The 14300-nt window shown below is 40.7% G+C and overlaps 1 protein-coding gene across 2 annotated transcripts in view; it reads left to right on the forward strand.

The window, feature by feature from the left end:
• Window positions 1-14300, forward strand: part of adam19a (ADAM metallopeptidase domain 19a) — a 102522-nt gene that overhangs the window by 37707 nt on the left and 50515 nt on the right. The window contains exons 4-5 of one of the 2 annotated variants that reach the window (XM_084924628.1): window positions 3160-3249; window positions 5596-5677. In XM_084924628.1, the coding sequence (XP_084780754.1) occupies window positions 3160-3249; window positions 5596-5677 (172 nt within the window). The remainder of the gene's footprint in view (window positions 1-3159; window positions 3250-5595; window positions 5678-14300) is intronic. The other variant, XM_084924629.1, reaches the window with a different exon arrangement.

The following is a 14300-nucleotide window of genomic DNA, read 5'->3' on the forward strand; positions in this document are numbered from 1 at the left end:
CTGCTCTGTGTTGGTACAGGTCATTGAAGATGATAACAGTGAGTGGATTATATTCTTAAACTTAGCTACAGCGCTTTCAGAAAGACATCTACTGTGATAAAGTCTACTCTCCACTGCTGTGTAATCAGTTATTGTAAATGTAAATGTTATCAGGAAATGATCAGACAGGAGAGGATTTTCAGGAAGCACAGTTAAATGTTCAGTTTCTATTTCATATGTTAAAACAGTGGTTCCCAAACCTTTTTTTCTAGGCCCCCCTTTGTTTTACAAGACAAATGTCGTCGTCCCCCCCCCCCCCCCCCCCCCCCCCCCGCGCACACACACGCACACACGCGCACACACAAACACATCCTCCAACCACACACACCCATATTTTTCTCCATTGCGGTTTATTTCACACCTCAAACATTTAGCATTAAGTAGACAATTAAGTAAATACAAGTAAAAAGCAATAAATTACAGGTAGTAAGAAAATAAACTACTAACTCTTTTATGCTACGTCCACACCTACACGGGTATTTTTGAAAACGCAGCTGTTTCGTCCACACGTAAACGGCGTTTGGAATCACCGAAAACTGAGATTTTTTAAAAACTCCTTTTTTGCGTTTACGTGTGGACGAGGAATACAGAGTTCGTCACTCAATGTCAAAGGTATGTACCTTTTTTCACATCACGCTGTACGCCACGTTATTGTTTACATGAGATGAATTGCAGAATGGCAGATAGAGACAAAATACTGTTAATCTGATAATCTTCAGGTTTTACACGCTTACATACACACACCCAGTTACTGTCCCTCCATTTAGAAAGGCAGAGGCGTCATGGTGTAATTATTTTATGTGTAGTTGTTTTTTTCCTGTGTAATAATATTCAACATTGCTATCAATACATTTTTCAAAAAATGCCTTTCTGTGGAAATTGGTTTAAAAACATAAACAACTGTGGGATACTGTTTGACCGTGATTTGAACCGAGGGAACAAATCGTGGCAGGATCAGCCTGATATTATTTGTATCCCACGGTAACTTTACTGTATAAAGAGCTAACATCTCCAAAATGTCAGGAATAGCTAGTCATTACAACAAGTGTTTGTGAACTAAAAATCAAGAATGTGGGATACTGTTTGTCCGTGATTCGCAGAGCCCAGCGTGTGATCCCGACGAAGGGAAAAGCAATTCTGCAGGGGAGACCTACCTCGGCACTTGTGCAGGTGAAACCAAAGGGAAGATATGCTTCACCATATTTTCTAGTCTTTGGCTTAGAATGAAGTTGGTTTGAAAACATATTCAGCGATGCTTCATCTCATGCTTTGCGTTTGTGTGGGAGCCCCGTCAAAAACCTGTCAATTATGCTATTATTTACTTGTATGTTATTTTATTTTTTTTCCCCTTTTCATACTGCGCCTCCCCTGCAATGGCTCTGTGCCCCCCCTAGGGGGCGGGCCCCACACTTTGGGAAGGTCAGAGTTAACACAAGATCTAGAGTGTGATTAAAGTGGTGGGTGGGTTCTTTTACAGTTTGAGAGAAGCCAATTGAGTCTAATAACAGATTAAATGCCATGTTGAGGCTGTCATTTTTAGCATCTACATGGATTAAAATCACCCATAATAATTATTTTATCTGAGCTTAGCACTAAATCAGATAAAAAGTCTGAGAAATCAGACAGAAACTCTGTGTAAAGCCCAGGTGGACGATAGATGGCATTGGTGGGGACGGATGATTCAACCACCGAACCCTGCCCTGTTTCTTTTTTTTTCTCCCCTTTTTGTCTTTTCTTCTTGATTTAAAAAAAAAAAAAGAGAAATATACTTGCCTACATATGCTATTCTACATGCTTTTAAACCATTAAAAATTACAATTCGTAGTTTTATATGGGAATTATATAATGTTAAATTACTATTAAACAAATGACTAAGTATTTCAGGCTTTAGTTTACTTCAGCCATATTCCATATAAATCAGGTATCATACAAAATTAAAATAGCTTCAAATACAGTCAAGACAATAAAAGAATATGACTTTAAGGACTTAACAACATTACTTCAGTTATAGTACACCAACATCTCTGATACATTAGCACTAAGGGAACACTGAATGATCTGGTGGGTTTTGTCCATAAAACTACTCATCTAAGATTACCACAAAGTAAATGATCTCTCAGCAACATTATGCAACATTTTAGGCACTACTGCCCTCTATCAAATCAGTGAGCTGGGATGTTTTATTCTAAACATGAACTACTGTTACAGCAACAGACATGGACTACTGGTGCCCCACACAACAACTCAATGTCCACTATGTGAAGGAGCCAAACACATGCCTTCTCCTCTCGTTAATCTGTAGCACCAAAACATCAGTCAGGTACCAGTTACCTTGCCTCTTCACCTCTGTCCGAGCTACAACATGGCAGAGCTGCCTCTGTCACCTGATAAATAACAGTGAGACATTCCAAATACATGCAGTCACACATGTGCTTCAAATACAGTAATGAACCAATAGGTCATCATCCAATTTCACGTGTGATCTTGTATCACCATTACTCTCTAAGCTTTGTGCTGGTTCTTCTGTCATCTGACAAATAGGACATACATGACAATAAGAATAAAATGAGTAGCTGCTTCAGTGTTTCTGTCAATTTGTGCAGATCTTGCCTCATCTGTAATGTTTGTAGGGTGAGTGCATTTTTAAAACAATTTGTGCAAACTGCACTACAAGGTGGAATATTTGCAAAATCATGCCTACCTCATGATATTTTGTCTCAAAAATTAACCCTATGAATATGTCAGTACCATTAGGATGAAATTATTGTGTCACCAACATTTTAACATTAGACATATAATTTTAACAGCCCCTGTAAACTAATATCCTGGCTTGCTCGAGGCTGCTGTTTTCTCTGACAGTTTCAATCAAAATTAGAAATGCTACTCTGGGAGACTGAGATAACTAATAGTGCTGCCTGTGGTGCAGTCAGTTTCCAAAACACGTTATTCATTGTTACAATTTTAGACTGTGGGCCAAAGCCTAGCATAGCCTGTAACGTTATTATGACGGACACATTTTATGAGTGAACTTGACTTTAAATGACTTACAGGTTTCTTTGAAAAGTACTTTCTTATATCCAGGTTCTTCCTTTTTGTGGCATCCTCCTCTCCTCCTTGCAGGGCCTTGCAGCGCAGGCTTGCCGCTGCTAAAACTAAACAGAGCTCCCTGAGAGGCACAGCCAATCACATTGGCCATATTTGTCACATGAGGTAGGACTCCAGTAGCGAACGTAATTTAACTCTTTCTGCACCGCTAGGTGAATGAGATGTTGACAGATCTTTTTTTTTCTTTCTATCGGGTTTGTTTTTCTTTACTCAAAGAGATCAAATTATTGGTGGGGACAATTCAATAATCGTTGGATATTGGTAGGGACATGTCCCTTCCGTCCATGCCAAATCTACGCCCTTGGATGATAACAAATAAGACTGGTTTCTGAGTTTTACAGCTGGGGTGGACAAGATTAGGCATCAGGCTTTCAAATGAATTAAAAGTCTGTCTTGGTCTTTCATTAATTAAGGCTGGTGTGAAAAATTGCTGCCACACCGCCCCCTCGGCCTGTGCTTCGAGATTTCTGGTAGTTAGAATGACTCGGGGGTGTTGATTCATTTAAACTGACATACTCATCCTGCTGCAACCAGGTTTCTGTAAGGCAAAGTAAATCAATTTGTTGATCAATTATTAAGTCATGTACTAACAGAGACTTGGAGGAGAGAGACCTAATATTTAATAATCCACATTTCACTGTTTTACTCTTTGGTTCAGATGTGGATACTGTACTGTTCTTTCTTTGTAATTGTTTATGTTTAAGTTGTTTGTTGCTGGTTTTTAGTTTGTTTTTTGTCTGTTTGGGAGCTGACACAGTCTCTATGGAGATGGGTTTTTTGGGGGGTAGCAGGAGGAGAGAAGCTGCAGAGAGGCGTGTAAGACTGCAACTCTGCTTCCTGGTCCCAACTCCAGATAGTCATATTTTGGGGGTTTTAATAAATTTGTCCATATTTCTAGAAATGAGAACTGCTCCATCCAAAGTGTGATGGATGCCGTCTCTCCTAACAAGACCAGGTTTCCTCCAGAAGGTTTGCCAATTATCTATGAAGCCCACATCGTTTTTTGGACACCACTCAGACAGCCAGCAATTTAAGGAGAACATGCGGCTAAACATGTCACTCCTGGTCTGATTGGGGAGGGGACCAGAGAAAACTACAGAGTCCGACATTGTTTTGACAAAGTTGCACACCGATTCAATATTGATTTTAGTGACCTCCGATTGGCGTAACCGGGTGTCATTACTGCCGACGTGAATTATGATTTTACTGTATTTACGTTTACCCTTAGCCAGCAGTTTTAAATTTCCTTCAATGTCGCCTGCTCTGGCCCCTGGAAGACAATTGACTATGGTTGCCGGTGTCTCTAGCTTCACACGTCTGAGAACAGAATCACCAATTACCAGAGTTTGACCCCCGGCGGGTGTGTCGCCGAGTGGGGAAAAACGGTTAGACACATGAACGGGTTGGTGGTGTACCTGGGGCTTCTGTTTAGGACTATGCTTCCTCCTCACCGTGACCCAGCCGCCCTCTTTCCCCAGCTGCTTGGGGTCTGCCGGGGAACAGCTAGCGGGGCCTACGCTATCTTCGGCTGCACCAGCTACAGGGGCCTGGCTAGCTACGGGTGAATGAAGGGTGCGAAGCCGAGTCTCCAATTCAGTAATCCTGGCCTCCAGAGCTGCAACAATGCCACATTTGTTACAGATATCATTACTGCTAAAGGAGGCCGAGGAGTAACTAAACATCTGACACAATGAGCAAGAAAGTGCAGGAGGGACAGGTGAAGTAGCCATGGTGCTAACGAGTCAGCTACGAGCTAAGCTAAGCTAGCGAAACAGTACAGAGACAGTGAGTGAATACTTTGGCTATAAATTAGGTAGTGACTACACAGAAACTGTGCTTCGGATGAAACGTGAAAATTATACTATGAAAAATGAATGTATATAAAAGTTTTTAATTAAATTGCTAAGCAGATAAGCTACTCAGAAACACCACTGTGTTTGAGCAGGAACAGGAAGTGATACTCTACCGCAGAGAGAGCGAACACCAAGTGACAGTGCTACCAAGAGTTAAGAGCGATCCTTTTCAGTTTTTTCTTTCATCATCTCCAACTCTCTTTGGTGTTTAAATCTCTCATGGTTCAGCTGTAATGAAAATTCTTTCTGCTATTCAAATGTTAAGTTTGTGATTGCTGATACAAGTATGTTTGGTAAAACCTTACCTTTAGTTCAAACCAAAATCCTTGCAGTGTTTAATAGTTTTAATTCACATTCTTTTTGTACACATTGTTTTGTTGGTATAAACAATTATCAATTTTCACATATAAAGAGTGAAAAAAAGTTTATAACAAGAAAGTATTCTGTGTGATCTTGGCCTCAGGTTGTGTGTTTGATTTGCTGTCTGCCACTGATGCTTACACTTGCATTCAAAAGGGATTTTAAAAAGTGATGTATTTTATAATTACTTACACTTTCCTCTGTTTCTCTTTCTGTCCCCCCCCCCTCTCTCTCTCAGTGAGCTTTTGGGTCAAGACTTTACAGAGACATACTACACAGAGGATGGGAAACCTGTTACTCTTACTAATCACAATTACACTGTAAGTATAAAGAAACAAGAAGGGGTAGATGCCTAAGAAAATTTCAGTTATATTATCAATCTATTCAGGCTAACTCATCTTAAAGAATCTCCTGATTCTAACATAAACTCAATTTATGTGCTCTAAACTTGGGTCTCTGTTTGTGAAGTTCATTGTTCCAAAAAGCAGGCAGATCAGTTCCCTCTCTGCATAGAATGATTCTTTTAACCCTGATTTTTGAGATAAAACTATATAAACAAACAGACTCTGGTAATGGTGCTAAAGTACTGAAACTTGTTTACTTCCTAATGCTAGCTGTTTCTATTTGAAGGGCAGTCTGAGATTATAGGAGAGCGAGAGGGTGAGATCACTTTACTTTGGTATGTTTGAATTTGTGTATTTTTAGATTTGACAATGCACGCACTGCTTCCCTTGGACCAGCTGGCGAGCACTGTGAGGGTCATGTTCTTTAATTTTCCAGCGCGTTCAGTACCACCAGGCTGACCCTCCTGGGTGATAAGCTGAGAGTGATGTGGGTGGATGCCTTTCTTGTTTCCTGGATTGTTGATTGTCTGTGATGACACAGTGTACCGGGCTGTGGTTGACTTCTTTGTCACGTGGTGCAAGCAGAATCATCTGCAGGTCAGCGTGACAAAGACCAAAAAATTGATTGTGGACTGTAACCTCTGGTACAATCCAGGGGGTCATTGTGGAGGACTATAAATAGCTCGGAGTACACATAGATAATAAACTGGAGTGGGTTAAAAATACCACTGCATTCTCAAGGAAGGGCCAGAGTCAACTCTATTTTCTGAGGTGGCTGAGAGGGCTGGACTTGGACAAAAAATTGGCCTGGGCATTTTGACTAGAGACTAGCTCACCAGGTATTATAGGAAAAGCCATGAAGCCTAATAAACAAGATGGGTGGTGACCATGGTGGCCATTTAGAAGTCGGCCATCTTGGATACAACTTTTATTTTTTCAATTGGAAGAGGGGCATGTCACACATCAAACTTATTGGTAATGTCACAAGAAAAACAATGGTGTGCTTTGCTTCCATGTCTGTGTTGTCCTCCCTCTGACTTGTCTGTTTCACAAATGTGTCTGCAGCTGCCTTCACAGTTGCGAAGTACCTGGCGATACTTTTGAGGCTATCTTGTGTGGCTGTCATCATATGATGGGCAGAGAAAATGTCTATCCCATTTGACTGGAGGTACTTCAACAGAAGAGTCACTCTAAGAAATATCTGTGCTGTTAACACAGTTTCATGCTTCAAGAGACACTCTTTAAAGCTTTGTGCTTTGGCATGAACAGCTGGCTTTTCTTTTTCCCTCTTTTTAATCTTCCAGCGTGAGCACTGCATCAACAAAGAGGGCATCATCATCTGGTTTTCCAAAATGTCCACAAAGATTTTTTGGAGGGCATCATGCTTGGCGCACCACCATGTCTCACCTATTGGACTGAAGCATCTGTGTCTTGTCTCTTCTTGGGTTTGTTTCTCCCACAGATTAACCCTGTGATAGGACTCCTTGAACACTGTACTGCTCCGTTGGAGCTGGGCGATAGAACGATAACGATATGTATTGCGAAATAACTTTTTCTCGATAGAAAAGTTAAACTATTGCGATAGGCCTCATCTCTCTTGTCCTCTTAAAAAAAAAAGAACAGCCAATCCAAATTAAGTAGCGCAGAGCTGAACCAATCACAGCCGCAGCGTCACGTCACGTGACTTGTTACGTACAGCACAAGTGCCAAGCCGCACATGTGTATTTGTTTGGGAAGCAGCCAGCCGCCGTGCCGCCCGGGTAATGGAGGAAATGAGCGTGCCGACTAGAGAAAAATCAACCGAGAGCTTGACCGAAGGTTACCGAAGAGAAAACCAATGATGGTTCCAATGCCAGAGAGATTGTCGAACGGAAGAGCCATAGAAGTTCCGTAGTGTGAAGGTATTTCGGCTATTTCAAGTCTGACAAAAAACAGAGTAGCGCGCACTGTAAATTGTGCCGAAAGCAAGTCTGGAAATACAATAAACCGGTGCATGCTTAATCTCTGACTGGAAGCGCTAATTCGTCATTCGGCTTTTGTCAGACTAAAGTAACTGTTAAAACTGTTTGAAAAGCTAAGCTATACAACAAGGAGAGATTGAGAATTTCCCTTTAGTTCTCAGTTTATTTGATATTGACAAAAGTTAGTAAATTTTTTCTGTTCTTCTGTAAAACAAACTAAGATTTATTTTTAGAATTAATATTTTGTTTCTAAGTGGAATTGACAATTTAGTAGTCTGTTTTGTTTGTTCTATTTTGAAACTTAAACGCTTTAGCGGCTGCCTTTTGTGTAGTTTGCAATATTTGCCTTTATTTATCCGAAAAAGTCTCATGTTCCTTAAGTACATCTACCCTGTTGAACTTATTATGGGAAATAAATATTTAAATCAAAACAAGCTGCTGATTATTTCACATTTTACTTGTGAGCAACGTCACATTTAAATCTTACAAATATAGTTATTTGGCTTATATCGTGATATATATCGTTATCGCCTGAAATGAAAAAAACATATCGTGATATGAAAAAATCTTATATCGCCCAGCTCTATGCTCCGCGTATGCTTCGCACCTCACGATGGAGACGAGCCTCTCCTGCACAGCGTCAGTAACATACCTGATGATTACTGAACACTGATCATAACCTGTGATGTCTTGGGTTGTGTCTAACTGAACACAAAACATACCAGCTTTCTGGACATCACTGGCGATGCTCTCTTGAATAAGATGGCCAAGTGCATCAATCACTGAGTTGACAGTTGTTTTGGAGAGTAGGGCGGTGAGAGACCCTCTACACTCTCTCTTGATCCACTGGACTGATGCAACTTGTTGCTTTTCTCAATGCAGTCATTCAAATGTTCTGTAAGGCACATATCACACTTGCCTAATAAGACAGTCAGTTCCTGAAAGTTATCATGATTGATAGTAGGGCTGCACGATTAATCGTTAGAAAATCGCGATCTCGATTCATACTTATGTGCGATCTCATTTCCAAATGACAACGATTTAAAAAAAAAAAAAAAGACGACGTGGAATCTGCATGAAAACAAGCGCTCACTCTTCCTGCTCAACAAATGACAAGGGCGGAGCCTTATACCATGTGATACAGAAGCTGTGCCGTGTGATGCTAAAATTAGCAGGGAAAAAACAACGGAGAGCACGTCAGGGATGACGAGAAAGTGACAGGAGAAAATCCGTCCCGGTCAACCACCCAAACATCAATAACGAGAACCTTATACAGCGCTTCCCTATACACGTCGAACTCCCGCAGGCACAAAGAAATTACGGAGGCTATTACTTATCACCTGACCAAAGATATGGCTCCCATCAACACTGTGCAAAACGAGGGATTTAGGAAAATGATCAACACCCTAGACAAACGCTACACAGTGCCGTCCCGCAACTATTTTTCTATTGTTGCACTACCTGCTCTATGCACGCAGTGTCGAGCAACGGTGGAGACGGAATTTCAAGCAGTACAACATTTTGCAGCAACCACAAAACGTGAGACATTTGTTGTTTTTATGTTTATTTATTGTTTTTATGTTCAGTCTCAACTGTTACGAAGTTGAGGTGCAGTTAATAAGTGCAATAAATATTTATACTGGAAAAGAAAATCGTGAGAGAATCGTGATCTCAATTCTAAGCAAAAAAATCGTGATTCTCATTTTATGCAAAATCGTGCAGCCCTAATTGATAGTGTTATCACCAAAAGTGTATGCAGCCTCATTCTCCACATGCTCATAGCTGAGTCGCCTCTACCCAAGTACTTTGATCACATTCACTATCAGTGTTGGTCAAGTTACTTGAAAAAAGTAATCAGTAACTAATTACTGATTACTTCCCCAAAAAACTAATCCCGTTACTTTACTGATTACTTATTTTCAAAAGTAATTAGTTGCTTAGTTACTTTTTAAAAACACGATTTACAACCTGAGTAGGTGATAAAGTGATAGATCTTTCAGCCCAATTCTACTTTTTCTGCATAATCCATCATACAAAATGTAATCAAATGGAAAAGTCTCTTTTTTAAACTTGTTTTATCAGTTTTAATCTTTTAACTTTATGCATCAAGCAAAAATTAAATTATATGCAACATTCTTTGACTTGAAGAAATTAGTTTAACATTTAAACCTATTTTCTGCACATTCCAGCACATAAAATAAAATATTTTTTGTGTTTACACTCAGTCTTTCAAATAGATGCAAGTAAAACACAGCAGAAAATAAATAAAATCAAAGACTAGCGGTCCTGTTGCTCTATTTTCACCTGTAAAGCAGCAGTGGCGTAGGCGGAGGTTTACCCTGGTGCAGGTGTGCCGCAGCGGTCAGTGGAAGAATCCGCGAGTTTCTCTGTGAATTTCCCATTACGTCGTAGCTACTCGGAGCTTGTTTAGGGGTTTTTTCGGTGTAAAAAGAAGTTTTCTTCCCACGCACAACGGACGCTAATGTTTTTGTCACTTTTTATGGAATCAAACTCAAAGTAAGGTCAGTACTTCCACGCTTTAAACGCTGCACGCTCATACTCTCGCCGCACTTGATATATGATCCATTGTTGATCTGCACACAGCTGTTGTCACGAACGTAGCACTCGCTTACGTCACTGTCATGAGACATTCTCGCAAAAAAAATCCTGGTTTTAGTAACGCAGTAACGCAGCGTTCCTACGGGAAAGTAACGGTAATCTAATTACTGTTTTTGCAATAGTAATCCCTTACTTTACTCGTTACTTGAAAAAAGTAATCAGATTACAGTAACGCGTTACTTGTAACGTGTTACTGCCCATCTCTGTTCACGATACGCTTGCCATCTCTTTTTCAATTGTGCTCTGTGAGCTAACAACTGACATAGTTGCCTTTTGAGCACCTCAAGAAAAACGTGTAATGCTCTTTTCATGCTCCTCTGTGCGCAGATGTACATGTCGCCAGTCACCCATGCCTGTTATAAATGCGCTGATGTCAGTCCACCTTGCAAATGCCAGAAACAGAAAGCAAAACAATAAATGGCGTTCTTTGCAATAAGGAAGCCACTTCCTGTAGGTGCCATCTTTACAGCTGAACACCCTCATCACAACTGTACTGCAGGTGTTCAGCTGTGGGTAGTAATCTAAGAATGCCTGTAATATAGCAGGTTCAGGGAGAGAAAAATAATCTATGCCCTGGCTCTCACTCTCCTTCAATAATCTCTCTTGCTTCATCTCCATTTCTCTCTCCTGCTCTTCTGTCTCCTCTGTTACAGACTTTTCCACTTATGATGATGGATCAATTTGATGTAACATGCAAGGATTGGCACAATTTGTTGAGATCTTGAGGAGTTCCTCAACAATAAGGTTATTCCTTTTTTTACGGGACAGTTGGCAACTCTACTAACTAACCCTATGAATAAAGTAAACGTTCACCATCAGTAACAACATAGCACCTGCCCAGCAGTGTGTATGTGTGTGTGTGTATATATATATATATATATATATATATATATATATTAGGGGTGCAACGATACTCGTATCGATATTGAACCGTTCGATACAGTGCTTTCGGTTCGGTACGCATATGTATCGAACAATACAAAATTTGTAATTTATTTTATCAACTTTCCTTCTGACGATGCTGTCTGTGTTGAGCGCTCAGTGAATCTGCGTTCGACTACTCCGCCTAGGCTGCACTGTCGAGCGCAGATCCACTGAGCGCTCAACACAGACAGCATCGTCAGAAAGAAGAGCGCAGGGCAAGCTAGCGAGACAGAAGTTAAGCTCTCCTTGCAACATGGCAAATTGAACCTCCCCACCCTCATTCAGAAATGGCGTTTGGAATTATTTTGGTTTTCATGTGACGTATGACCCTGAAGGTAAGCGCGTCATGGACTAAAGTAAAACAGTATGTTGGATGTGCCATGCAATGCTCAATTACATGGGTGGGAACTAGTGTGTTAGCGCAGTTAGCTCGTTAACGTGTTGGCCGTCTAGCCCCATGCACGGGGCGATCCGCGGTAGCTCGTTAACGGAAATTTAAGGTCATTTCAACGAGATTAACCTGAAAGCTGCATGACTGCACATTTACTCCGACATCATCCCAGTGCAAAGACAAGTGGAAGCAGACATTTTATGCAAAATCGTGCAGCCCTAATTGATAGTGTTATCACCAAAAGTGTATGCAGCCTCATTCTCCACATGCTCATAGCTGAGTCGCCTCTACCCAAGTACTTTGACCACATTCACTATCAGTGTTGGTCAAGTTACTTGAAAAAAGTAATCAGTAACTAATTACTGATTACTTCCCCAAAAAACTAATCCCGTTACTTTACTGATTACTTATTTTCAAAAGTAATTAGTTGCTTAGTTACTTTTTAAAAACACGATTTACAACCTGAATAGGGTCATAGGGTCATACGTCACATGAAAACCAAAATAGTTCCAAACGCCAGATCTGAATGAGGGGGGGGAGGTTCAACTTGCCATGTTGCAAGGAGAGCTTAACTTCGGTCTCCTAGCTTGCCCTGCGCTCGGTGAATCTGCGTTCGACTACTCCGCCTAGGCTGCACTGTCGAGCGCAGATCCACTGAGCGCTCAACACAGACAGCATCGTCAGAAGGAAAGTTGACAAAATAAATTAAAAATTTTGTATTGTTCGATACGTATGTGTTCCGAACCGAAAGCACTGTATTGAACGGTTCAGTATCGATACGAGTATTGTTGCACCCCTAATATAAATATATATATATAAACTCCGTCATGCTAGCTACTACACAGTACGAGTCATTGTAACTGACTGTAAAACGTTAGCACAGCGAAAATAAAATACACCTAAGCTTGGTTTATATCTGACCCAGACTGGCTGCAGTTCATAACTTCTTACCTGAAGTTCAGTTCCCCTGCCCCTCTGCCCAGCGACCTTGGGTCTCTCCTCCTCCTGCCTTCCCTTTCCCTCATCTACCTCTTGGCCTCCACCACTTACTAATGTTACTGAATCTGTGGAAGCTCCGCCATAGCCACCACCTGCCTGAAGGGCTTGTTTCTTATTGGCCCTAATTTTTTCCGCACCTCCTTTTCACTTTTTGTTCTCCATTTTCTTCTCTTTGTCTGTGATAAGATTGCTTTCAGAGCCGTTGCCCGAGCAAGGGGGAGGCTGTAATTGTGCCAGCCCAGAGTCGATCATGACCAATTAGCCAATCCACCACCTTTCATTTTTTAAACCGTTACCCAATTTTGCTTTAAGTTATAAAGTTATTTTGTTATTTACATATGGCCTAATAACTACTATACCACTACTACTATCCTTATTGCTGTTTTAGAGGAGCGGTGCTTCAAAGGATAGTTGCAGATTTCTGTCAGAATCTGCAGATTATACAGTACAAATAAAATGTTCACGTTTCTCCAGCGCTGTCTTCCCAGCAGTTTCACTAACATCTACACGGGATGGCCAGGAAGCATTCACAATGTCTTCTCGGGCGCTGATAATTGCCGTCTGTCAGTTGTGACATGGCCATTCAAACAGCAGTCGCTTTCTAAAACATCAGATGTGTATCGGATTCAGTACCACATACGAAAGTGACCCAGGTCGGATTTGAAAATATCGGATTTGTGCTGTTCACACTGTCATACCATGATCACTGTCATACCATGGGTCACATAGGGTCAAAAAAGTCGGATTTGATGCGCTTTCGCCTGCAGTGTGAACGTAGCCTAAGATCACCCAAATGCACCACTAAATGAAACATGAAATCATTCCTGCCTGTGGCTATCAATGCTAACTCTAACCCTGTACAACTCCTCCACCTAATGCACAGTGCAATAGTTACACCCTATTGCATATGCTCTACAGGGAAAATAACAAATAACAAGCTTATAGTTTAGAGTAAAATGTCAATCATATATTCACCTCTGTAATATTCTTGATATTAATAATTTAGCTATTTGTATATATTTGAGCTATTTGTTATATTTTGTAAACTTTGTAATATATTGGTATCATTTATTTTAGTTCAGTCTTTTCCTGATATTGTCTTGGAGCAACTGTAACCACATAATTTCCTTGGTGATTAATAAAATATTCCGATTCTGATTACTTGTCCTGATGGAAAACCACTGCCATGTCCTCAAACCAGAGATGCCAATGTGAAACTAGTCAAGGTTAGGATTGTGAGTACAAAGCCAAGGGTCCCCGAGAATTAGAGGTGTGAGCAGGGCTTAGTTTTTAACACTTCTTGGCCCACCCTAAAGCTCTTCTTTGTAGTAATTCCACCAGGTAGGCCATTCTTATGCTGTCAGAAATACAACTGTGCTGTTGAAACACAGGGAAACACTGGAAATTCACTACTAGTCTCTATTAGGACTGGGCGATATGACCCAAAATTCATATCTTGATATTCTTTAACTGGATGGCGATACACGATATATATCTCAATATTTTTTTAAAGCCATAAAGTAAGAATAAAAAGAGGGTTCTTAGTCAAAGCTGTGTCTATAAGATGTTAAACTGTGTGTCTTTTTCATAACAGTGACAAGGTTGTATTTACCTTAATTGAACGAGTCGTCAGTTGCGGTTATACCCATCAGCATATACTGGAGCAACAGGGCTATGTAAAAAGTGTAGGGGGGCGTGTTTGCGG

Source organism: Perissodus microlepis, chromosome 3, assembly GCF_051167445.1.
Source record: "Perissodus microlepis isolate ML-2025 ecotype Zambia chromosome 3, ASM5116744v1, whole genome shotgun sequence".
In the NCBI taxonomy this organism is placed as follows: Eukaryota; Metazoa; Chordata; class Actinopteri; order Cichliformes; family Cichlidae; genus Perissodus; species Perissodus microlepis.